Source organism: Sparus aurata, chromosome 12 (genome assembly GCF_900880675.1).
Source record: "Sparus aurata chromosome 12, fSpaAur1.1, whole genome shotgun sequence".
NCBI classification, from domain to species: Eukaryota; Metazoa; Chordata; class Actinopteri; order Spariformes; family Sparidae; genus Sparus; species Sparus aurata.
The window spans coordinates 22,986,568-23,013,793 of NC_044198.1; the positions used below are offsets into that span (position 1 = coordinate 22,986,568).

The 27,226-nt window shown below is 42.5% G+C and overlaps 2 protein-coding genes across 4 annotated transcripts; one reads left to right on the forward strand and one right to left on the reverse strand.

Annotated features, from left to right (window-relative positions):
* Positions 1-571: 571 nt before the first annotated feature.
* dab2 (DAB adaptor protein 2) lies at positions 572-10,068 on the reverse strand. Of its 2 annotated transcripts, XM_030435795.1 has the most exons (15): positions 9,819-10,068; positions 6,736-7,011; positions 6,510-6,649; positions 6,253-6,351; positions 6,028-6,159; positions 5,455-5,538; positions 5,115-5,141; positions 4,974-5,021; positions 4,809-4,871; positions 3,165-3,788; positions 2,070-2,199; positions 1,355-1,960; positions 1,161-1,255; positions 972-1,061; positions 572-883 (listed from the first exon to the last, which is right to left on the reverse strand). In XM_030435795.1, exons 2-14 carry the CDS (start codon positions 6,869-6,871, stop codon positions 990-992), a joined length of 2,256 nt encoding a protein of 751 aa, XP_030291655.1. In that variant the 5' UTR covers positions 6,872-7,011; positions 9,819-10,068; the 3' UTR covers positions 572-883; positions 972-989. The 2 variants fall into 2 exon arrangements, with proteins under 2 accessions (XP_030291655.1, XP_030291656.1); XM_030435796.1 differs by lacking the exon at positions 3,165-3,788 and having other exon boundaries at positions 9,819-10,067.
* Positions 7,102-23,509, forward strand: c9 (complement component 9). 2 transcript variants are annotated; one of them, XM_030435798.1, is made up of 11 exons: positions 7,102-7,106; positions 17,482-17,572; positions 18,799-18,949; positions 19,037-19,178; positions 19,464-19,602; positions 20,543-20,764; positions 20,868-21,108; positions 21,196-21,315; positions 21,979-22,154; positions 22,626-22,860; positions 22,950-23,509. In XM_030435798.1, coding segments are annotated over exons 1-11 (1,677 nt in total). In that variant the 5' UTR covers positions 7,102-7,104; the 3' UTR covers positions 23,108-23,509. The 2 variants fall into 2 exon arrangements, with proteins under 2 accessions (XP_030291658.1, XP_030291657.1); XM_030435797.1 differs by lacking the exon at positions 7,102-7,106 and adding an exon at positions 17,240-17,364.
* Positions 23,510-27,226: the final 3,717 nt, after the last annotated feature.

Below are 27,226 nucleotides of genomic sequence, written 5' to 3' on the forward strand. Positions count from 1 at the left end.
ACATTTTATAAGATGGTCATTTGTTCTGAATGTATGACGAAAAAATTAATTTCAAAAATAATAATAAAGAGTGCAGTATTTCTTCTCTACAGAAAATGGAAATACTCAAGTAAAGTACATATTCCTATACTCATTGATAAACACATTTTGACAGACACTGTATATGTTAGTTACTTTGTGGATTTAAATTGTGAAGTCAGTGATGAGCCTATTATATATTCTAATCATAAAGACATAATTCGGCCATTCTTGTGAATTATTACTTAAACTTTTCATACTTTAAGTACATTTTGCAGATAACTAGGATTGTAATAGAGTATGTGGTAAACTGTGGTATTATATCTGAATATATCAATATTATTACTTTAACAATATGGATCTTCTGTAGTCAGAAATGGTGGTGTTGCAATTAAATCCAGTCGAGGTCCTGCGCACACAGAGTTGAGATTTCTGAACTCTTAAAAAGGTTAGTAAATATTTTTTGGAATGTATGAAAGTGCATGTTCACCACTGTTCACCAATGGCAAACTCAGTCTGAAGAGGACAATGGACGTGTCAACACCTTGCAGCATTATGATTGAATTATTTATTTCTTTAAACACAGACAGCATCAGCAGTGAACCTCTTTGGACATGCCCGTTCTCCCACACACACCACATTTCGTTCTTCAGCAGATCATGACAAAACATTTACTTCTTAGATCAGTGGTCTTTAGCAATAAGGGAACTACTGATTGGACAGAAAAAAGACAACAACAACAACAACAACAAAAGAAGGATGGGTCAGGGACGAGAGTAAGAAGAGTTCATCATTTTGGATTGTCTTGCACGGCTCATCCCAAAGATGTTATTTGATGTGAGGGTCTCCATTTTCAACATTTCAACTGTGAGGGCAGAGAGAAGGGACAAAGGTCAAAACGGTCCTCATCTTGTATAAATTCAGTTTGGGAATAAACAAATATGAACACTTACTTATACACAAAGTTATGGTCAAGCAAAGGGATTTCCAAACGGATCCCCAAAATCAGCCGTTGAACCAGCAGTCTGACCAACGGTAGCCGTCTGCCGTAAGACCAAGGAAAAAAGGCCAAAATTACAAATGAATACTGTGACACTTGGTGTGTGGTATGCAATGTATGCGTCCGTGTGAATCGTCTGTACCATAGCTACAGGTGGCGCTCCAAACGGACTGGAATTTGGGGCTCCAAATGCGTCATCAAACATGTCTTGACTGTTTGCAGCTGGTTTAGGAACATCTGAAGACAAGACAGAGGACATGGTTAGTGACAAATCTCACAGTCATCTTGCAAAAGTTAAACTGCGTGGACTCCCATGCCTAACTGCAGCTGGTTTACCGTTGACAACCGCTTGCTTGATTTCAAAGTCGTCATGATCTGCGTTATCCTGAGCCAGGCCCACTTTACTGGAAAAGTACTGATCGAATGCCATGTTGTTGTTGGCGGCTGGAGCGGCGTTGGACTCCCCTTTCCTCGCCGGGATGGCAGGGGGTTTGGCAATCTGGAAGTCCTTGAACATGTCCTTTCCAGTCTTCTTCTCTTTATCTCCGAGGGGGTCCAAGGCTGTGAAGGCACTGTTTTCTACCCTTACTTCCTTAGCTGGTGGCCTTGGAGGAGGGCGTGCAGGGCCTTGCTGGTCACCCATTGCAGGGAACGCACCCGACAGGAAAGGATTGGTCATGGCTCCTGCTGGCCCAGCAGCTGGAGGCACGGGAAAGATGTGCGGTGGGGATAAAGGTGGAGCAATGTGAGGTGGAAATTGGCCCCAGGCTGTGGGTGGTATTGGTAGACCACCGAAGGCAGATGGCTGTGGGAAACTGGGATGCCTTGGGACTGGAGCGCTCATTCCCGGCATGGCGAACATGTTGGGTGCAGTGGTGGCGGCTCCCCACATGCCTGCAGCAGGGATACCTGTGGTAGCTGGAGGACCCAACTGAAGATTCCCTGAATATAAAGAAAAAGGAATATGGATGTTTAGAGGCGATAAAAGTCATTAAAGTAAACAACATCTTAATATTTGGATAAGACACAAAGTTCCCCTCTTGTTGATTACCAAGAGCAGCTATGGAGGACGGAGTGGAGCTGGCGGGTGTACTGTTGAAAAGGTCAGCTGAAGCAGGGGGCGCTTCAGAGGAAGCAGGAGCAGCAAACAGGTCTGCTCCAAACAGGTCGCTAGCTGTGGACTATTCACAGAAAATAATGCAAAAATATGAAGTACAGTTGCACCACATCGGTGTACCTGATGTTACCCTGTTGGTGTTGTTCCTAGAACATCAGAACTAATGACATTTCAGGGCCCATTATTGCAACTGACCTGGAACAACTAATTAAGTGTCCAATCTGTAAGATCGTTGATAATTAATTCTCAACTCTTCAAATACTGATGCTTTGGGTTGGTTGCCAGCCCAGGCAGCCCAAAGTGTCAGTATTTGAAGAAATGGGAACAATACTCAACAAACTGGACCTTTAATGTTGCTCCAGGACCATCAGTTCAACTCATGGAAAAGTCAACTTCTGGAAACAAGCCATCGGGGCCAAATGGTTTTGGATACGTTTAAGGAAGAAAAATACTTGGTTAATTTCAGGAAAAACATTACTGTGATGATCCTGGAGCAACATTAATTATGATGTTCCAGGAACAAAACCAACTGGATGATATCAGAGACTGAGCACCACTATGACATCATTTCTTTATATAATAACCGATAAACTACACAATACTTAAAAATTAGTATTACAACAACAAATTATTAACCACAATTATCTAGTCAAAGATGAATACATATGCATGCTTTGCCACTCACCTGGGCTTTTGTCACTGAAGCATGATTGTTAGAAAATAGATTAAGAGCGCAGATGAAAAAAAAGGGTCAAAGTGTCATTTATTCAAGCCAGTTAGAGAAGCATGTGAACACCGGTGCATGCAAAAAGACAGGACAGATCCAAACAACAAGCCCTTAACTGTATTTCCTAATTATAGGCCTTGCATCGTATCTTAACCAAATGCATCCCTTGCACGTTCCTGTGAGACACCAATGCAAAACCCAAATGCTCAGAAAGGGAGGTGTTAGCAAACGTATTGTGCATAAACCCATTTTCAGGCATCACACATGCATCTCTCTACTGTGATCTAGCTATGGAATTTCACCTTTGCACTCCGTCGACCTCGTCCAGCCTTAGAGCTCTGTGGAGGCGGATTTATGACTACTGAATCCTTGCTAATCGTCACCGGGGGTTGCGGGGGTAGAGTAACGCCATTAGAGGAAGGGGCAGTTTGCAAAGATGAGTCAAAAAATGGGTTTTTGTTCGACAGAGCCAGTCCAGAGTCATTCCCGTCCATCATGGTAATCGTGTTGCCCTGAGATATTTTGCCCCCTAGTGGCCACTGTCCGTTACTGAGAGCGAGGATCATGGTCTTACTGGATAACCCATTTATCTGCTGACTGAGGTGTTCAGAGTCTCCGTTCAAACCACCATTAGTAATTGTATTACAAGCGTTGCCAGCAGTGCTGTTTAGGTGATTAGTGGTGGTGAGGGAGATGTGTGGATTATCGGATGTCGCCCGAGTGGGTGATTTAGAAAGGGGGTCATCTCTGAAAGGGTCAGTGTCTGGGGTTGGAAAGTAGCCAAATGTCGAGGAAAAGGGATTCTCTGTCTGGGGAGATGCCCGACGGTCGGGGGCACAGGAAGTTACAAAGGAGTTTCCCTTTATGCAATTCTGATTGCTGTCAACTTCAGCAGAGAAGTCCAGCAAGAGAATATCATTAGAGTCCTGGTTAACATGAGAGGGACAGTGGGAGAGAGAAAAGAAGAATTTATGAATCAGTTCTGCAGAGGGAGAGAAAAATGTGTTACCAAAATGAAAAATGAATTACATGGTGTGAAAAGACAAGAGATTTTAAAGCTGCTACCTGTAGAATATTTACCTCAAAAGTATTACCTCAAAACACAGCTTAAAGACCATCTTCCGAACCAAAAAAATACATAAAAAATCAAAGTTGTTCTTACTTAAATTCTTACTTCCTTGAAGGAAAACACCGCAGGTACAAGACTCCAGGTGTCGCCAAAGTCAACACCAATGTCTCTTCAATAGATTCTACTTGTAGCAGCTTTAAAGGTTTGATAGACAACATTGAGATTGGTATACATGGAGCAGACACTCAATTCTTAAAAAGATCCTTTTGATTGAAGTCTAAATTGTACAATTTATAAAATCTGATACTCCCAATTAAACACAAAAGATTTGACATTTTAAGAATTGAGTTCATCGCACATGGAATGATCTTGGATGTACTGAAGTTATTCATTGGAGACATGTTTTTTTTCTTACAAACACATTAAATCAGATCAAAAGGCAACATGTAGCAAAACATATTCGATACGACTGTACTCATCATTATTCTTACCATTTTTTAAAAAAAATCTTAATAATAATACAGAATAAAAGTCTGATACTGATAACTGTCCATTGCTGTAGCACCTCTATTCATCCTCTGTCTGAAAGCTCAGTTTTAGCTCCTGTCACTTTAAGGACCCCCTTCCGCTCTGATTGGTCAGCTCTCACAGGCCTGAGTATGCATTTCTCAGTGGACTGAGCGTTTTGATACTTTCACAGTATTTATACAGCACAAAGACTGCTCTATTTATAAAAAAAAAAAAGAATTTGGCACCTTCAAGTTGTGCTAAAAAAGTTAAGTATCATACTGTAAATATCCAGCTACACTTCATTGACTTCGTTTCCACTATGTTGCCCAAATAAAGGGAACATTTGACACTATGGCACCACACTTACATTTGGAGCCTGGATGTCTGGAGGGGTCGACATGTCTCCAAAAAGGTCGAGCTGCTCCACTGGCTGGATGTCAAAAGGGAACAGAAACATACTGTATTTATTCAGCTCTTATAACTCCTTCAAATTAATATCAAACTGCAAACACAACAGAGAAGAAATTCTTACTTGGGCCGCTTTTGCTTTGTCCACACTTAGCGAGGCATCACTTCCATTCTGAGGACAACACAGAAAAAAGCAGAAGGTTGAGTAGGGATTTTAAAGGAAGCAGTGAGAGAGGGAAAACAACGCTCGCTTCCAAGTGCCTACCTCAACTACAGCGCTGCCATTTTCACCCTGTAAACAGAGGCAGACTGTTAATGATTGTACTTGTTTTCTTATTTCACCGAGGCATGTGTCATTTCACATCATTTCAGGGGAATGTCTGAAGATGTGATTCATTGAAGGAACACAGAGAGGCAGTGTTGGCATTCAGGAGGTAGTGCACACAGTGTGTACCCTGTCAGCCCTCCCTCAAGACCGATGCCAAAGTGCTTTTCTTTCAGAGAGAAAATGTTTTCACTGTTCAGCTTTTTGGAAGAAGAAGAAGAAGAAGAAGAAAAAAAAAACTTTTTCCAGTTTAAAGTCAAACGCCTCTGGGAACAGTTACCTTCTGCGAGGCCTCTGCCTCCTTCTTCCTCATGTTGAAGATGACATGGAACAGATCTTTCAGGTCAACCACCAGCGGCTCTGCCTGTCAGGTGAAGGAAATCGACCCAAAATTTATTTTCACAGCTGATTGCATAAGACAACGATAAAAGACAGGCAGTTAAAAAAAGGTGCAACATGAAAGAATTGGCCACCTGCCAACTTCATCCTCAAAACAAGTAGCCGCTAACTGCTGCTCACTGTAGCTGCCGTTAGCAAGTTAGCTCAATTTAGGGAAGCTGGGGAAGTGTTGTGTCTTACACCGCTAGCACAGTAGCTTCGAAACAAGGCTAGCTGATTTGCAAGCTAACTTAAGTGGATGTCACCGCAACGCAACACATCGATATCATAAAAACTGTTTTTTCCTGACGTTTTGTTGTTGATATTTTTTAATGTTTTCAACTAATATTCTTACAAAGTGCACCTTTAAGATCATGAACGCTAAATAATACAAGGTTACACAAGCAATAAGAGAGAATGAGAGACGGCACGATTACGTTGATGTCAACAGTGTGAATGTGCGAGTGTGTATCACCTGTTGTGCGGTCTTTATGGCAAAGAACTGATGCTGCCCTTCTGCTCCGCACACATAACCAAACGCCCTGTTGTCTGTCACGTCTCTGGCGATGAAGGAGATCTTGTTCACCACGTGCTCATGTTCAATCACCTGGGATACGAGGACCATTGTTTTACCAGCCGGCCAATCGAAAATCAAACAAGTGCGATGTGACGGTTACGGGAGGGAGACGGCAGAACTCACCCCCGATCTCTCATCGATGATCTTGATGCCCGACAAGGAAATGTTGATCCAGATCCTCTGTTTGTGTTTGCCTTGGGACCGAGCAGCTACGGCCATACCCTGGTGGAAGATCAACAATACATAGTCTGATGATGTATCTGTACATTTTGTGCTACAGCAAATCTGTGTACAAATATGTGTATTGGAAAACATTAGAGATTCAGGTTTTATTATAGTCGTAAAGCTAGCAGAGCACACTTCGAGGCCCCACGCTGCACCTTAAGTTTCATCATGGAGTCCTGGCACATCTTGTCTCCTCTGGCCTCTGGGACATCATCGACGCCAATCAGCTTGGCCTTGTACCTCACGCCGTCCCCTTGAAACCTGCCCACCAGGTACTCATCTGTCTTCTCTGTGACTGTAAAAGCAACAAAACCATCATTTCTAAAAAGTCTTCAGTTAATCTTGGAATTAACTGCAACCATCGCATTTTCTGTCGCTCACCTTTCTTCTTCTCTTTCCTGAACGGGACCTTGGATGTGGCGGGGGAAGTGGGAGGGCTGTTGGAGGCTGTGGTCGGGGACGCGACGCTGGGATCGGCAGGAGGGACGGGCGCGCTGTTCTCCACCTCTGCGGACATGGTGCGGAGTGAGCCTCGGTTGAACGGCCAGGGGAAGGGGGGCGGGGCGTAAAGCAGACGGCAGCTCCGTGTTCAGGGGTCAGCGAGGTCAACCGAACAGATGACTCCTAACACCCACACATGCTTTTCTTGTTGTTTGTCTGGAGGAGGAAGAAGGCGAAGCGGTGACAGTGCATGCGGGGGGAGAGAGAGAGAAGAAAGAAAGAAAAAAAAGAAAAGGAGAAGGAGATGGAATGTTAATACACATCATTTCCTGGTGAAACTGCTAACAAGTCGCTGGTCAAAAGCAGGGCTGCATGATGAGTAAAATAAATCAAATTGCGATTGTGATATGATTCATGGTTTCTTGGAAGGATCGCTGTTGCTTCACATTCTCATTTTCACTGAAGAAAAAAAAAAAAAAGTTTTAGAAAATGACGCTGTGACATTTGTTGGGCTCCGTGCCCAAAAGAAAAAACACGTTTTCTTACATCTGGAGAACCAGATCAGTCAGCCAGGGCATCTGTGCAACACCGCAGCTCTTTGTTATATTTCACCTTAAAAATCGTACAAATGCAGCTTCTGCAAAGGTTTCTCAAGCTGCCGAAAAACATCATAAACAATCACATTCTTTTAACAATCCACAGTGACCATTTACAACCGCCTCCCTGACAGAGAAGCAGAAGAGGACACATGACCCATAAAACATCAGTCTCATAAGGACGGGCCAAACACACTTTAACCCTGCTGTGTCAGTTGTTCAGCCCTGTAAAGATCCTTAAGATCCTAAAGGTCCTGCACGTCTTGAATCCATAAAACTTTATTAAGGGAGGACCATTAAAAGACGACTTCTTAGACTCCACATTTTGCAAGTTATGTTTCAGACCCATAAAAAAAAAAAACTTTTTGAAATATCTGAGCTGCGCCAAACATGGCTCATCATCGAATAACATCATCATCAATCATCAGTTCAGGAAACACAAGGGCCATGTCACATGAGACAAAAATCACAGCCGGCTGTAACGGACGCTGAGATTCACCTACTTCTCCTCAAATCGTACCAGGCATAATAAACTCATGCCATGTGGATTAATCACAAGACAACATTTAGTCACCTAATGAATCAAACAATCACGACGATCAGCCTCGACAGAAAAAAACAACTCCAGCTCTGCAAAACCACTTGGAATACAACCAAGTCAAACACTGCTCTGCGTGAGACGTACATACCTTTAGGACCAGTTCCAGGAGCAACACTGGCCTCGATACGAGTTTAAAGAGGCTGTGAACGCCGTAGGACGGACCAAAGGTTGAAAGTGGGCAAAGGTTGAGCAATTACCTGAGGTTAATCTTACGCCAGGGGAGCAAGAGATCTCGTGATGCCCAGCTAAGCATCTACAAAGCGATGACTGGAGCCTTTGGAACCATCACTTACCGACAACGCTGTCCACATTATCAAGCTGCCAATAAAGCTCAACAGTGATGATGTAGTGGGCTAACAATCCAAGTGCACCTGTGTGATTAAGGAAGGTAATTTGTTTGATTCATAAAGGAAATGAGACTCACAGGAGATAAGATAAGAGACAGGAACTGTGAAGGCCAGCGAGTGCGTTCCTGGTTTGTGCCAGCTGTTACCTCTCTAAGAATCATATCTAATCCTTTATGGGGGACCGACACACAAATACACAGATTCTGTAAACAACCCAGAGACCAACGCTGGGTTTTTTCCCACTATGAAGCGTTTTCACTAGCTGTGTCAATGAGTTGTCACATCACAAGAGCTACTGTACAGCTGTAAACCAATAAAAAAAACGTCATTTTATCCACCAGCGCCGGTTTTAATTCCAAGAAAACTAGCAGGGAGAGGACCTGCTGCGTTCAGGTTCCACTCGGTGCATTCAAGTACCCTGCAAGGCTGAGGGACACACAGGCTGTTTTCTGTGCAAAAGAGCATAGAAAAAAAAAACCAAGACACAACCCTAATCACTTGTTGATGCTCCATTCACACGAGCGTGACACATGACCGCGCTCGTCCGGTAACTTACAGTTGGCAGAGTCCCTCGAGCTGGAGGACAGGGGCTGATAAAAGAAAAGGGCAAAATGTCAGCTGTTCACTGCAGATAGCAGTTAACAGATTACACTTTAACAACACAAGACAGCTTTTTCTGATGGCTCCAGATGAACGATGGGGAAGGGGGGGAAAAGCGTGAGGCCGTGTGACACAAACAGTCACAGAGCGGCAAAAGTGCGAATTCATATTTGTCAGCAGAATAACTGGCGTGCAAGGGGCAGAAATGTCACAATCCTGGGCCGTCAGGAAACGTAAACTACTGCACATCTGGAGGAAATCAGAGGGAATGACTCAGTCTGCAAGTGAATGAGATGGTGAAATACCACAGGCCCACTGTGAGCACAAAGGGCATGCAGACACTTTCATACAAAATGTGTATTTTTATGCAACAAGGCGAGGGTACAGATATGCATATGTGGCTGAAAGATGCAACTTAAAACCTTTTTCGGGGGGGAAAGGAAGTGACAGATTTAAAAAAGATGTTTGCTTCACAGGAGCTGCAGCCTGAGGAGAGAGTGTTCTGGAAAAAAAGAGGGAGAAAAAAGTGTTTTATAATGTTTGTTATTCCAACAGTTGAGACAGGAAAAGAGCCGCAGAATGAGTCACAAATGACAACACAGAACTGCTGGAGGTTCAACCTCCCCAGAAAAAAACAGTGATGAGCCTTTTCCCTGCAGTTAACGTGAAAAACAAAACTGATTTGAGGTCAGTTTTAAGGCTGAGGAGCAGCTCCCAGCTTCAGGTCATTATCATGGCTTTTTTTTTTTTTTATATAGGCGACACTTGAACATTACTCTGTTAAAAGAAAAAAACTACAACCTGTAGTTCTGTGGCAGATCCTTAATTAATGCATGGATGGAAAAAAAAAAAAAAGTTACCAACACAGCAAACACCTACCTGTTTTGGGGGGGTTTTGGAGGAAAAGCGCGCAGTAAAAAGATGTAGAAACTCTGCTTTCTGGTCCCGGGATGCCTCCTCCGCGGCTCCGGCGCAACAGAAAAATGAGTAGAAACCAAACACAGCGTCGGAAAACGGAGCAGGAGTCAGATGTTTTCCGCTAAACGCCGTGGACAGAAAGGAGAGACTGCTGCAGAACTCCCAGTTTAACCCTTTCACTGACTGACAGGCAGACAGACCCAACGCACTGCAGATTTCAACTTGGAGAGAGCGAGAGGGAGAGAGAGAGGGGGGCGGTGCGTTCACGTGCACGAGAATATCAGCGGACACACATATGAGGACACACGTAGAGGAAAAGTGGGTCACGTAAGATGTTGTGTTATATCACGAGAAAGATTTTTTAAATTTTTTTAATCACTTTGCAAATAATGAGATAGTGAGATTTTTTTGGAACAGGACACATTTCCTCCATTAAAGCAGCTGAAATCAATATATATATATATATATATATATATATATATATATATATATATATATATATATATATATATATATATATATATATATACAGCTTATCAAATAAAGATGTTAAATATGTATGGTAATGAATGGAGAAAGACAATTGTGCCATGAACTACACACGTGTGATGTTTGTCAGTTTAAAGGTGCACTATGTAGTTTTGGGGGAAGACACTGTCACCAGAAGAGAAAGATCTTAATTGATTTGATTGATTTTTTTTCTTCATGCCTAAACAAACTATGCAAACAAACTCAAACTGACCTTAAAGGACAACACAGCTTCATGCCGTTTTACTTTGTTTATATGTGGCGGACCCTGCCACCTTGCTAGCTTCAAACAGAGCTCAGGGGAAACCTTGTTCAGTCTGTTGTGAGTGTTTCTGAGTTTCTATTATGACCTCATTGATATCGTGAATAGGATAGGCCTACTTTTTTAACTTGAGAAAGTTGCAGTTTGTCATAAAAACTAATGAAATTTAAGACCTAAAATCCTTTTTTTCTAGTTAATGTCTAGTTTGTATGATTTCCTCTTAGTTGGAAAAAAAAAACGAGAGACTTGAATGCAAAAGGTTTGCCGTTGTTTTTTTCTGTTTAGTGATGAAAATAGTCCTAAGGGGATATCGTTTCATGACATTTTATACGTGTATTTTGTTCATTTATTACGTAAACAGCTGACATATGTCTTCAGGCTGAAATTATGGGGCTATTGGTCTATCAGCTAGCTGGTTAGCATGCTAACTTGTAGTGTCTTCACGCTCTGTTGACAAATTTCGCTCAGTTTTTTTCAGTGTTTTTAACTCTTTTTTTTTGGCCACGTCTTACAAGTATCTCCTTTAATGCACAACTTTACACCACCTGTCTGGCATCAAACAACTGTGAGGTGCTACCAGGGAACATGGTGGAGTGTGTAGCTGCTCAAAGGAGGAGTTGGTGTAGAGTAAAAAGGTGTAAACAGCGAGCTGATAGACCAATAGCCCCTGTAGTTTACACATTTCTCTTTTAATATAACTTAATGTTATTATATTGGTTCTTTCTTACGACTGTCCGCCATCAAACAACAGAGAGCTCCAAGGGAACACAGTGGAGGGTGTAGCTGAGTTGGTGGAGACTAAAAAGGTGAGTGAATATTTGACCTACAGTCATCAGGTGGCCAGAAGCATAACTCCACATGAGTGCTAATGTTGCTCCATATCTGCTAGATGTATAAATAACCAGCTATTTGCTAACCATAGATTTAAAATAGAACCTGTTTACTCCAATCGCAACTGCTCGCTTGGCGCATACCCTGAAAAAGTTCTTACTTCCTGGTTATTTGAACCATTGGATATGTGATATATGTCATAATTCTACAGTTGTTCCACGATCGACACATAGACTTTACATCGTGATGATGTCAAACATTTAAAATAGATTCTCTGGGTTTTGATTTACGTTTAAAAAAAATCAAACATCCATGAATCAAACAATCATAACAGAAAGAGTCATAATTAACCTTGTTTTCAGTTTAAAGTGTCCAATCGACAGTTTTACAGACATCTCTTTTATAATGCCGGTCTATGGGCAATTAAGCTGCAAGTCTGAGAGTGACAACTTTGCAAACCTGGAAGCGAGACTAAGCGTCGTCATTGTCGTATCCAGGTCTAAATAAACCAGTCATATTGTTTACAAGTGCACAATATCACTAAAAAGATGATAATATGTCATTGTTGTCTCAACGGCTTGTTTCCATGCCCCCAATTGGCCAAATAAAAGGTATTTTAGCTCTAAATTTCCAACAAATGACCTCCCAAATAGGTCTACCAGGCCTATAAGTTATGTCTAGATATTTCGTACAGTTGCAACCTCCCTTGTTATTGGTAATCACAACAGCCTATCTATTAGTGGTTTAAAAAGTGGCAAAGACTTGGCTGAGATGAAGAAGGATTCCTCGTTGCTCAGCATTTGTGGCAGAGACCGAACTGATAACCGGAAAACCATAAAAATATCCCACCTTCCTCTGCCAACACTGCGGGTCCACAGCGCTGCATGGCTTTCAAATTAAAAAAAGCTCATTGGTATCATCTAAACCTTGTGCGCACTGAGCGTCATATCATAAAACGTAGAAGAAATGAGGGCAAAAGACGAGTCCAAACCAGAGAGGAAAAGCTCCAATGTTGCTAACGCAGCACAATTTTTTTGAAAAGACCAGACGTTTCCTTTGCCATGCAGCAGTGTTACTGCAATTACAGTAAACTGCTGGCTGAAAACGGGTCATCAACTTCCTCAGTCTAAATGTCTATTTTGCCTCAGATACCATGCGGTGATTAAGCCATGTAGCTAATGACAGTTTTCATATTTGCTGTTCTAAGCACCGAGTGCCACTTATGATTTTCCCAGGAGGAAAAAAAAGCTCCAGCCACACAGGAAGCGTTGTGTTTAATGTTTGCAGAGGCATCAATAGATGTTTGTTTGGGGGGGTGATTAAGAGAAGATAAGGGGCGGCTCGTAGAGCGGCAATTAAAAAGACAAAGAGCCGTCGCTGCTTCAACGGAGGAAAAAAAACAAAGAAACAGAGACAAGTTATTGGGAAAGGGATTCAAACTCGCTGTATGGCCACAAAACTGGATTAGACGTCAACGCCGAGATCTGCACCAACACGAGTAGTGATGTCAATGTGACTGGTTTCCTGAACACTGCTGGGTTTCACTTCCGTAATTGTGTGTGTGTGTGTTTTTTTATTAATATGGTGAACCATCTCTGGCAACTTAATTTTCACGTTAGGCAACTTTTACATGACCGATGCAAACTTAAACACCAGATAAACACCCCACAGCCAATACAGTGATGTCTTTGTCACTGCAGTCCAATCAAAGCTCACACGTATTTTTCTTTATGCTGTTTCTGATCAATACCAACCCACTGGTGTTTAGGGAGAGGCGTAGGAGCTGCATCGTCAGATACGAATAGATGTGTGTGAGCAAAACGTGCTTTTTGTTGACCTTTAAAAGCAACAGAATGTAACTTCCTAGAGAGAGATAGCTGATTGTTGAGTCTCGGCTGAAAGCTCAACACGTCGGTATTTGAGCCATCTGTCGAAGGTCACTCCAAACATATTGTTGGCAGCCTATCACCAGGCTAACCGCTAGCTGCTGCTCACTGTGCTCTTTGCTGTAGCTATCTATGGCTGTAGCTACTAGCCGCTGTTAGCTTGTTAGCTCAGTTAACCGTGCAGCTGAGAGAAAAACTCGAGTTCAGAAGGTATAGGGTTGTTTTTTTCTGTTTAGTAAGGAAAGCAGGTGTGAGGATTTTTCCTCTGTTGACATTTTGTGACTTTATTTTGTCCATTTATTGTACTAAGAACGCTAAACTGATTTACAGAGCGCTTTACTGGACTATCACCTTGCAGCACGAGGTTGTTTTACTAGACACAATGAGCTGGGACTCAGCAGTTAGCGTTGACATAGACATCCTCTTCACATTTTGTTGATTATGTCACTTCAATCAGAACAGACTTCTTTATGAATGAATACATCATTCATTGCAATGTGCACATCAGATGAGAACTGCGAGTCTTTGACATTGTGGCATCCAAGAGGGAGGGTGAAGCCGTTGAGTAGTACAGGAAACCGCTGATGGAGGCCAGACCACGGTGGCGGAGAGGCGATGGAGAGTGTGGATGCAGATCTGGATGTGATGAGGTGGACTTGAACACAACAGCCGTATGTGATAATCACATCTAAAACCTACTGAGTCAACTCTGATCCTGGTCATGCACAGGTCATGTACTGTGTATAGTTCTGCAAACAGATGATCGCCTGGCAAGCAGAAAACAAATTACGTTGCCTGATATTTAAAGAGTTGTACGCTTAACAGTTTACTGCATGTTTGAGGTCAGAGCTGAAAAATAAGAGTGAGAGAGAGAGAGAGAAAGGGACAGAGGAAGGATGTCCTTCCTGCTTTTGTATCTTGTGTTCTGCTGACAGAGGCTGGTTTCCAAGAGATGAGCCCCTCACAAGCCAGATCACTGACTAACTGAGGGTCTCTTTTCCCCTTCAGTCACCAACTGCTGCAGTGATCTTGTCCCTCACCTCCGATCAAACATTTAACACCATCAAACTTTACACGTCTGTCCATCATGAAAACATCCAGATAGAAGTGAAGAGCTGCTGCATTTTTACGCTATATATTGTGCTTTATGCATTTTTATTTTCATATTTATCAACTCAACAACATTCATGCACTGCATGTCTGAAAATCAGGAATTGCAAAAACGGCTTTTTTCTGGCGTAAGATGTCGTTAACCTTTCCCGTCAGTGACGTGTCTCTCTGCTCCAGCATCACCGTCTGATGACGCTGCGTCGGAACGATGGCTCCCTGTTCCTCTGAATGTGATTCATTGTCTGTTTGGATCAGTGTCACACCCAATGCAATTGCATACTTGCACACAGGAGGACATGTTGGATACCACACGTGAAGCTTTCCGTTGAGAAGGAAAAGTACGCAGACTACAGATGGCCCCAGGTCAGCGCATACACATCGGAGAGGATTTATTTTTATGATACGAATGCTGACAGGGACAATCTAATGGGAAGTGTCCTTGCCAGTTTGTGACAGGAAGGCCACAATCCAAACATCAAGCATTTAGGGCGTGAATCCTGGAACCCCGGCTGCAGCCACAACCAGAACCTAAGATAGCTACTTATCTCCAGTCCATAATTGAGGTAGTCTTAGATTTTATCCTCGCTGTCCTTTTAACTCTCAACTGCCTTCGCTGCTCTGGAACCATTTCCGTCTAAAAATACAACACAATGCAGCGGAGCAGAGCAGAGCGAGCAACGTCATCATATTCTGTCGCATACGATGACAGATTCCATAGGATGCAGTGCGTCGATTACAGTAAAAAGCTGGAGGCTGTTCCACAAGTGTTTCCACACAGCTCCAGCGACCGCCCACCCCCCCCCCCCCCCCCCCCCCCACCCTTACTCCCACCAAAAACAGGAAGTCTTTCTAGTCAGGAGAAATATTGGCCAAGCACCTTACCTACCCTCTGGTTTCCTGAGAAAGCTGGGAGGAAACTGCCGAACCTCGTAAAAGTGGTGACCTAAGCACATATTTGTGCCTCTCCAGCGGGCCATGACCACATAGCCCCTACACTACCCCGGCTCTGCCTGCAGATACAGGGAAAGAACCAGGACGGGGCAGCCCCCAGATTGACTTTGGAGACATGGGGGAATAGTCCAACCGTGTTTATTTAAGTCAGCAGAAAATACTCGTCATGCTGAACAGGAGAATTTGACATCAGTTGGATAAAAGCAGATTATTTGTCAGCCCCTCTAAGCTGTCAAACCTCTCTGTCCCCGAGTAATGATTCACTTGATCGTGACTTATCAGCTGGCATTCGATCACAGTCCTACTAATAACTCCAGACGACTTTTAAAATCACCACCGTTTTCTCCTCTCTACACACAGCAGTGTTCTGTATTCCTTCCTTTTTTTTTTTTTTTTCTTTATACACACTGCACTCCCCTCCTTTTGAAGAACAAAGTACTGCAGAGTCAGCAAAAGCCTCTCAGATCACATGACAGATCATTAGGTGCAACGGTTTAAAACTTCCTGTGCGTTGTGCAAGGCTTGTTTTTAATATGTTAACGAAAAGGAAACAGCGTTTGACATGTCAGAGAAAGAAAGTGTGCATGCAAACCGTTCCCTGTACTGGTGCGTTCCTTCACCCTACACATGAGCGGTGTGTGCTTAAAAGCTGCTGTGATTGACTGTTATCTGTTCGATGTTGCCATCTTGTGGACAAAGAGGTGCACCTCAGCTCAGGCTCAGTCATCCTCAATCACCTCAAATGACAGTTTTACAAAAAAAAACTTTTACTTTGACGGTCACAACAAGTGTGCGTGTGAGGTTGAGTTCTGCATCCACTCAGTTTCCCAACCTCCGACGGTGACCTAAACGTACCACGGACGTGTTTTTGTCAATGTATTACAGCTGCCTCTTTAAATATTTGCTCTGCTTTTTCCTGTAAACCCGTCTGATTGATTGCATAATCGGGCAGGCACAAAAAAATCAACACGTTACCTCCAAATAATGCTCCTATTCCTAAAATCTTAAAACAAAACACAATAAATGACAATATAACCTCAACATTGCAACAATACGTAAGCGCCCAGTACCTCCTAACCCACGTACACTCATATCTTACACTACTAATACTTCATGACGGATGTTGCACATAAAGATACAAACAGTCTGTATGAGTGTGTGTGTACATCTCAGGAAATTTCTGCACGTATATATACTGTATATGCACATACCATCTAGCAGATAAAGCATTTCAGTCCTATTTTATATATTTATTAGAGTGTATTTGTATTTTATTCCACTTTATTTGTCGCCTAGTAAGTTTCTCACTGTGTCACAAACGTACGTCTTCTCTTGTATATGTTGCAGTGACTCACTATGACAACTATTCACACCGATAGCGAGAAATGCTGTTTAATAAAAATCCACAATGTGCAATAATATTAGAGCTTCAAAGTGGTTTCACATTCATCGCTTGTGTGGTTTAACAGAAGTCTTTTTTTTGGAATAGTTTGATCAGTTTCCTGTCACTCGTTTTAAGTGGTTTTAATTGGGACGAACACGTTCAAAAGTAGATCAGAACAGGCAGTATAACAGTTTTGCAGAGATAATGAGAAATTGATCATCACTTCAGTCATCATTAGCATGTTCACGGAGAGGCTTCGCTCACACCAGAGAACAGGATGATAACTGCTGGATGAGCAAGATGTGAAAAATTGGGAATTTCCCAGCACTGAATCAACATTGCTGTGCCTAAAATCCAACGTATTGACTGATGAGCACAACACGGTCCATTTGCAGTTTGATAATAATTGACAGAGAGGCTGCTTAAAAGACTGAGATCGAGGGGGGACACACAACACCACTTGTCTCTTCTGAGGTCCATCATGAGGATTGAGGTTGCTCTCCAGCTGGGCTTCTGTGCCCTGTGTCTAACTTTGCTGCTTTTTGGAGAAGGAATGTATGTATATATCCTATTTCATTTAAACAGCGGCAAGGGTGTTGATTTTATTCACTTAACACAGAATTTGTATGATACGAACAGTTGCATTTTTTAATAGGCCTGTGTGTATTTCAGGGCAGCGGACATTCCTGATCCACCAGCAGTAGATTGTGTTTGGGGCCAATGGTCAGAGTGGCGTTCATGTGATCCTTGCTCAAACTCCCGAGTGAGTCACAATTGAATACAAATTTCATTCAACGCCATTTACTGCAAAACTTTATGATACCATATTAGCTACAATGTGGCAAACAAGGAAGCCGAAATGTAGCAGTCCTAGCCTAACTAGGCTACATTTAAGGTCTAGATATGACCAAAATCTCACCTTCCTGTCATCTGTTCATCAAAAAGGTATTGTGTCATAGAACATTTTTAATTTTGGGCAGAAATAATTGCCACAGGATGAAGCCTAAAGTTGTAAGATATAGAAAACAGACGTAAAAACCAGACCTGCACGCTGGCTAGTTACAGCCAGCTGGTAACGTAGCCTTAGCTAATTTATTTCCTGAACTTAGCTTAGAGGAAAAAGTGGATTCAAATGAATTTAGCCATTTTCTCCTATCCTATGATTGAGACATTTAAATCTAATGGTAACAAAGAACAAAAGTAGATAAACACCAGATCCTGAGAGCTCACCCCAGTACTTAACAGCTAACACATTTGACCAAAATTTTGTTACAACTGAAAGTAATGTAACACTAAATTTGTAGTTTTGGGTTTCTAAAAAAAAAAAAAAAGTAGAAGCCAAACTGCAGTAACTTGCACTCCGGCTAGTTATGGCTATCTGGTAACATAGCCTAAGCTAAACTAATTTTTGAAAATGTAAGCTAACATGAGAAGTCGGTTAATCAATTTACTATATTGATGCTCTAATAAGCAATTCAGTTTCTTTTGGACTACCATTAAAAGTGCAGAAGCTAAATCTAATCCTAATGATGGGCAAAAGTAGCACCCCATGCCGCTAAAAGGTGGCTAACCTTAGCTTACCAGAGTAGCATTAACTGCCATTTCCGCTCGCTGCCTCTGCTTGTATATTTGCCAATTTATGTTATGTGAATAAAAACATTATTCATAAATATTGAAATGAATTAGATAAAAGATGATTTTATTAGCTACTAACTAGCTCATTCGTTTAAATTCATATAAGGAATCAAACACATTTTGTGTGTAGATAAAGTCCAAAATCTAAATGATCCTTTAAACATTTTATAAAAGGTCTGTGACAATCATAAAATAATTTGTATTTTATAAAAAAATTTTAACTAATATATCTGTCACGCAGTTCGAATTCAAACCCTTTTTCTAATTAACTTTACTTTTTCTGTTGTTATTGTTGTCTGCCTTTGTAAAAGACTGTATGCTTTACATTGTGTTTTTTTCATCTGTGACCCTCAGAGACGTTCTCGAAGTGTAGAAGTGTTCGGCCAGTTTGGCGGCCAGGCCTGCATTGACCCGATAGGGCAGAGCGAGGCCTGCCAAACAGATGAACCATGTGCGCGACCACCTCCTCTTGTGTGCTCCGATTCAGAGTTCCAGTGCGAGTCAGGTAGTTTCTTTTTTTCATTACCCTGCAGGATATTCATCCATTTATTATCTTTAAAGCCTTTTACGTTTAACACCCATCTTTGCACAGGTTACTGCATCAAAAGGAGATTAATGTGCAACGGGGACTATGACTGCGAAGACGGATCCGATGAGGACTGTGAGACTGTGCGAAAACCCTGTGCTACGACAGTCCTGGATACCAATGAGCAAAGCAGGACAGCAGGATACGGGTAAAAGCCGATTTTTGTAATCAAAGATTAAATGATATTAAATTTAAATGTAGGCTTTACGTTACAGTCGCGAGCACATAAATCAGGATGGCACATCATCACATTTATTGTGACTATGCATGACAAATCCAAGAAGTAGCTAAAATGTTTTAACAACTTGAAATTAATTGATTGTTTTTACTCCAATTCCTCAATACTCAAGTACTTTTCAAGTCTTTGAGTCTCGGCTAAATATGCATACTACTGTATATCGTCTTAAAAGTGTCCACTGTGTCCATGCACCAGAATCAACATCTTGGGCTCATCTCCTCGAATGAACCCCTTCTACAACGATTACTTCAACGGGAAGTGTGACCGCGTTAGGAATCCGAACAATGGGAATACGGAAAGGACCCCCTGGAACGTTGGTGTGTTCAGATACGAGGTTAGCCAAAACCTTTTTGTCCTATTTCAACCAGAGGATTCTAAATAAAAATGTGGTTCATCCCTTAAAGGAGAACTTCGGTCGATTTAAACATGCAGCTTCATTGCTCAAGCTACCCTTGACTTGCCAAAACCGAAGACACGAACAAATTTGGTCCAGCCATTACAGAGCTCCGTGAACGGAGATGTAGCATTGAACGCTAACAGCATGGGGTCAGAACTTTACACTGTGTTTTAAGCGTCTTAACATGCTCCACATCTCACACCAAAAGTTATGCAACATCAGCAGACACCTTACAACACAGCACTGTAGCGTGTATGACTCAAAATGAATAAAAAAGTAGTTAAAATAGTGTGTTTGTGCAAGGATCCACGTACCTGTTTGTTGACATCCGTGTGTTCCAGTAGCTAGACCAAACTAGCATATCCATCGAGTGTGCACTTAACAGGCTTAACAGGCTATTGTAAGGCTCATGGCTCATGACAGGCTGTAACATGGACATGTACATTATGAACAGAAACACGAAAATGCTGGATTACGTTTCCGTCTCCGCCAGTGAGGGAGTAAGTGCACGCTCGACGGATTGACTAGTTTGGTCTAGCTACCGGAAGACGCCGATGTCAACAAACAGGGAAGTAGCTCCTTGCACAAACACACTGTTTTAACTACTTTTTTATTCAGTTTGAGTCATACACGCTACAGTGCTGTGTGCTAAGGTGTCTGCTGATGTTGCATAACTTTTGGTGTGAGATGTGGAGCATGTTAAGACGCTTAAAACACAGTGTAAAGTTCTGACCCCATGCTGTTAGCTGTCAATGCTAAGTCTCCAAATTTGTTCGCATCTTCGGTACTGGTAAGTCAAGGGTAGCTTGAGCAATGAAGCTGCATGTTTAAATCGACCGAAGTTCTCCTTTAACAACTTGTCTTTGCACCTCTCCAGACTCGTGTGGAAGAAACCACTTCTAGAGAAATCTACGAAGACACACACAGCCTCCTGAGGGAAATATTGAAAGAGATGAGTTTTATAGTCGACGCCGGACTTTCCTTCAAATTCAGTAAAACTGAGAAATCCATGTCTGGCAAGAATGGGTCTGTGGACGCAGGGATTAACTTCGAGAAGAAAACGATGATTAAGGAGTTCTCAGAGTACACCACCATCAAGGTAAATGTCAAGTAATTCACATTGCAATTTATACACAGGTCATAGCTCACCGCGGAAATCTTTTGTGTGTTACTTTACCGATTCTTCTTTCCCGCACACTCAGAACAAGAGCTTCATGCGGGTGTTGGGCAGGGTGGAGCTGAGCACCTACAGAATGCGCTCCCGCGAGCTCCAAGTGGCTGAGGAATTTCTAGAGCATGTCAAGTCTTTGCCTCTACAGTACGAGAAGGGTATTTACTTTGCCTTCCTGGAGGACTACGGCACGCACTACACCAAAAACGGGTTGTCTGGCGGTGAATACGAGCTGATCTACGTTCTCAACCAGGACACCATCAAAGAGAAGAGTACGTGTGGCGCCCTCCAAAACCGTTTCTTGTCATTTCTCAAAAGTTTTCCGTTCACTCACCTTCTGTTCTTCGCGATTCTTGCAGATATCACAGACAGACAAGTTCAAGAATGTGTCAAAATAGGCATCACAGTCGATATCACCGGCGGAGCTCACGGACACTTGAAACCTAAACACTGCGAAAACGTAACAAAGAAATCCACTGGTAAGCTTTCCCCGTCTTACCCAATCACACTTCTTGGATTAAAGGATAGGTGCAAGTCTATCTTAATACAATACTCTCATTACAATAATTCCTCCTCCCCATACTGGCCATGAAACAATTCCTACTACTTCTTTGTAAGACTGTGACAATAGTCAAACGGCAAGTCAAGCTTGAATGCTAGGATAATGTTATGCTTCTGAGTTGTGGGTCATATAAACATTGGGAATCTGACAATAATTTAATCACTTACCAGTTGAGTAGCAAGTGAGAAGTTATTAAACGATGAAAATCTGGAGGGAAATTTGACCATTTTTGGAGGTAAAACTACACAACTGACAACCCGTAAGCTAACGTTAGCATTTAACCACTTCCTAGCTAACGTTACCATTTGATTACATCAAGAAATGTGTCCAGGACATGGGTTGATATTTTAGAAGTTATTTATGTCTCTTCTGTTGTATCGTCTGACACTGTCAGACAGTAATGTTAGCTAGGAAGTGAATAGGTATCCTTCCCCTGTAGCTCATCAAGGAAAACTTTACAAAAGAGAGCGTAAGGGCTACACAACTGTATTAGAATAGACTGCACAGATACTATGTGATGAATATATATGAATGTATCTGTTGGGAAGTCTCTAAAACATTGCACCTTGTTGCTACACAGATGCACGCGAAGGGAAAGCAGTCGTGGACAAGGTGATGACGTCAGTCAGAGGAGGTACTCTAGAAGGTGCTGCTACTATGAGGGCAAAATTAAATAGAGACGGGGTGATGGACGTCGATACATATCGAAACTGGGCCAGGACAATCGCCGAAGCCCCGGCACTGATAAAAAGTGAGGTAGGACTTGAACAGAGAAGCTGTGACAACATAATTAAAGGTGTTGCACTGTGACCTTTTTTCGGAAGCACTCTCTGTCGGCGGCTGACTTCGGTCCAGACTTAAATATTTAAAAAAATATTTCAACACATTTTGCAGAGACATTCATGGCGTCCAGAGGATTCTATTGACTTTGTTGATCCTGCTGCCTTACTAGTGCCACCTGCAGGTCACAGCTATCACATTTAAGTCAGATATACTGTATGATTTAAGCCTGAGACATTTTGGTCGGCCGTCGGCAGCTTCTCACACAGTTGAAGCAGAGCCATGAGTCGATTCCCCAAGACTAGACTAGACTAGACTAAAATCTGAAGGTGCCAGGGCGACAGGTTAGCTTTAGTCTTGTTGTAAGTGAAAAATGATGTGATATAATTCTTCTGTCATCATATTACGGAAAGTGAAACGTCGTACACATTCTGTTTTTTCTGACAGCCACAGCCCATCTATGCGCTTATTCCGCTCGACATGCCGGACGCTAACGCCAGGATCTCTAACCTGAGGCAGGCCACGGCAGACTATGTGGCAGAGTATAACTTGTGCAAGTGTAAGCCATGTCATAACGGAGGCACTCTCACTCTGCTGGACGGAAAGTGTATCTGCATGTGTACCAACCTGTACGAAGGCCTGGGCTGCCAGAACTTCAAGGGCGACAAAATAAGAAACAGAGGTAAGACTGACAGTGGGGACGTGAGACAAATCCCAACATCCAAGCTCAATCTTCCTCGATGTGTAAAAAATTGGACAATGTTTTTGCAGATGCGAGACCGACTGTTAACCAGGAAGGTAACTGGTCCTGCTGGGGTGCCTGGTCAGGCTGCAGCGGGGGGAGACGCTCCAGGACACGCGACTGCAACACGGACGGGCTTGTTGGAGCTGCGTGCAGAGGAAGCACCGCAAGCGAAGAATACTGCTAGGCAGATAAATGATCATTCACCTACCAACCTGTATCTATCGAACAAACCTATGCGCAAAAAAAAAAAAAAACAAGAATAAAAAGATTTAAAGTCATGCACATATTTGGTTTCACATGGAGAGCAGATCCATCTTGAGGATGATGCACTTCATAAAACTTTTCATAGATTATTTAGGTACATTTTTGTGATTTGAACATGTGTAATTTGAGTGTAAAGTACCGATTGTGTCGTAGATTTAGTAGAAAAGCCATTCCTGTGAGACTTAAAGGAGCCGTTGTACCAAAGCACACAAGTCTCCAACAAGTGAAACGAACACCGAAGCAAGTATCAAACACAGCATGTCTGTTATTTTAATAAAGATGTGGTGCCACGGTCCCCCACTGCTCGCTTTGCTGACCTAAGTATCTGATCCCTGCGTGTTATTTTTATTTCCATTGTGATACAGTACATCTTATTAAAAGCAGCTTCTCGAAAAAAAACCCCATTCCAGTCGAAAAGTTCCGTGTTGTCTTTCGCAGCCCGCAGTGCCCAGGACAGAATAAAAGAGCGTGACCTATTTAATCATTAATCAGTCTTAACTTTTCCATCCAAGAGAACTTTGGATTTCTCGACTACAAACAACACTCGCCCTCCGCTTTGGTTGGCTTAAAATAGTGTTGCGCCGAAGTATGTATTAATGGGCAAATAACTCATCTTTAAAAGCACGGACACATTCCAGCTGGCTGTGCCGTGCAAATGAGAACCAGATGAGTGGAAGCAGGACCGAGAGAGAGAAAGACCTGACAGAGGACTGCTAGAGATTAAGGTGTTGGACATAAACACGGCGTTACATATGCATTCTAGTTTTCTCAGCTGACGTTAACAGCTCCTGAAACCTCGTGTTTGATAATGTGCAATAACTTTTAAGTTCGGTCTTCTGTTGAAGGGTGCTTCAGTAAAGTCAGAACTCAAGTGGGAACAAGAGCACCAGCGATATACACGTTTTCCTCACGCTGGAGACGAGGCTGTCCGTTAATACCGCTGCAGATCGTGTTGGGGGAAAAAAAATAATTCATCAGATACAAACTGTGCACATCTGCTTCCAATAAACTGTATTTCTCTGACGGTTAACACGTGAGGGGGAAAGAAAAAATACTGCAAGTTAGTCGACTGCGAAATAAGTCTTATAATAATTCAGAATGTTCTTCGTTGGTGTCTTCTTTTTCCCCCCAAGTTTAGGGCTGTTTTCACTTAAGTTCTCAACACAAACAGTGGCATAAATGGTGTCTTACTCCATGTCTTACTGTAACTGTCCTCAAGCAAATTTAAGAGCTCCAAAGAATGAAAATACAAAGTCTACCTTGTGTATTTACATGGAAAAGTCAAGTTTAACCCTCGTGACGCCATCCATTGGTTTTTCGGGCGACCGTTTTGAAGCCTCGAGTTTGGCATCGGTGTCTGAATGGTCCGTATTTGGATGAGCGGGTGGAGCTGTGGAGGACATCCTGCCCGGATCTGAGTGAGAACCTGAAGACACCAATCTCAAGGTAGCCACGCAGTTAAGCACACCCGACTTTATCGTCTATTTTAACTCTAAATGGGACCATAAATGAAAAAATGACCTTCATGTTATCTTGTGATTGAGACCATGAACTCATCAGGAAACTATTTCATGAATCAAGTGAGTAGTTGGGTCATCGTCTCATACGATTGCATACAATCCTCTTTTTTGGGACCGGTGGCGTCGCCCCCTTCTGGCCATTAGAAAAAAATGCATGTTTAACACACTTTTCAGACACAGTGGCTCCATCCATACTTTATGCATTATCAAAGGGAAGGAGAAATGCCAGATATTAGGCTGTTTGGTCTCAAAATTGGCAAAAAAGGGTCGACTGTCTTGTTTGCTTAGCTTAACAGCCTTTGATTCCCACGTTTGCTCCCGGATTAAAAACTCACAGTGCAGTCATTCAGCGTCAACAATTCAAGCATGACTGAAGATCCTTGTGTCAGAGAGGGCCTTGTTAAGCAAACAGCAGTGAGAGTACTGCTGCAGTCTTGCACAGTCTTGATGAATGTGCACACGCCTAGAAAGAAAAAAAAAAATGGAAAGTTGCTTACAGTCAGTATTTTCTTCAGCCTCGTTTAGATGAGACATTTTCAGGAGGGAATTCTTGGGGAACATTTCAAACGACGGAAAAAGAAAATAGCTTATTATGAGTCCCAAATCATTTTTAAAAACCCTTTACAGAAAGCCAGTCACATAGAAATGTATGTAATTCACACAAGTGGTTTAATTTGCGGTGTTTTTGCTCCCACGCGAGATCAAAAAGCCAATCGTCTGAACGCGCGTGAAGTTTCACGTGTGGGAATTCTAATACACATGTGAGAAAAGCCGGTCGCTGATGAAAGTGTCCGGTTCACATGTGGCAATATTGTTTCTCCACATGTCAAAGTTTTGATTCCCATGTCAAATTTCACGAGTAAGATTCACAAAACACGTCTGAACGTCTGTCTTGTAATAATAATAAAGTGCAGGACTTGCGCAGTGGATTTGTTTAAAATGACCTGAGCAGCTTTGGGCCTTCTGGGTTCGCTTTATTTATTACTTCTTCTTCCGCTCTCAGTAGGCTTTCTGTGAATATTGCCTCCTGTCATCACTTAAATAGAGAGGAGTGTGTGTGTGTGTGTGTGTGTGTGTGTGTGTGTGTGTGTGTGTGTGTGTGTGTGTGTAGCGGGGGCTGATGAATGCATACTTGAGAGGTAACCGCTGGGGGTGGTACCCCGTGGCCTTTAGGATGTCAGCATAATAGAGTAAAACTTTGGGACCTTATTGAGCTCCGGGGAGACCCCATTCACTGCGGACAGCAACCCAGCCTCGGGCCATTATCTTAGTCGAAAATGTTTTGTTCTTTCTTCAGTCTTCAACAGAACCGTTAGCACAAAATAATGAACCCCTCCTCATCGATAGACTGCCCAATTTTCCTCTTTTTCTCTTCTTTTGCTGATATTTACTCGTACTATAAACGGAGTAACAGGTGAACATTTAAAGCTTAAATGAGGACTTTCAAAAACTTTTACAATTATAGACATATTCAGTGTGAATGTCAGAGATATCCAAAGGGAAAATCTGCAATCTAAGATAAATTCTAACCAAAACATTTTGCACGTTATGCTCTGAGTAGAAACGCGAAAACATACATCTTGCTTTAAACATTAAAGGTATTCAACTTACTTTTTAAAAAAAAAGCTTATCAAGCTAGTTTTGAAGGGAAAAAATAAAATGTTGGCAAACAGAGAACACACAGTTCATTTTTACCTCACAAAAACTTTACTTAAATCCCAGAATCCTTCACTTTGCACGCTACAAAAGCTTTAAAATAAATTCTAAGGTTTGCTTTCAAACGTGAGCCATTGTTGCCTCATCTCATAAACATATAGTCCGTGCTTTTCAGTGCAAAAGGAGGTAAGGGATATTTTTTTTTTTCAACAAAAGCCCTTAGAAGGGTGTGAAAGGAGCCCCCTCGCACTCCTAAACGCCTGGACACAGTTGGAGTCGGCCCCCCTCCCCACTTCCCCGGGTCACTAAAGGCATTGAAGTTTTAGAGGGCTGCTACGGCAGATTACTCCACACAGCTGTCCCAGCACCGTGGAAATGAAGTTATGCCCCTTGTCAGCTATGTTTTGTGTTCTCCCCCCCACTCCTCCTGTTCTCCTCTCACTCCCTCAAAAAACCTTGCACCGCTGCTCTTTGGCTGGGCTGCAGGAGGGAAATCAGGGGAGGCAACTAAAGGGAACAATTCATATACAGCCAGGGCAGATAGAGGAAACCTCTCCGATTGGCTGATTAGATATTCCCTCTTTGCATCATAATTCAAGGAGGCTTAAAATCCCTGACATTCAACCCAGCGCAGCCCCCTCTCCCATACCGGACCCTTCCCCCCCGCCCCATTCACCCTCAATCATAAATCAACCCCTCCTCCACCTTTCCCACCTCTCTAAAAGCCCGGGGTACTGCCTTCCTCAAGTCCACCCACTAACCCCCAATTACCGTGGGTCACTGGGGTTTATTCACTTCACTTTGCTTTGGCTAAGTTTGTTTATTTTTGGTCGAAACGCAACCCAAATCTTGTGGATTCTTGT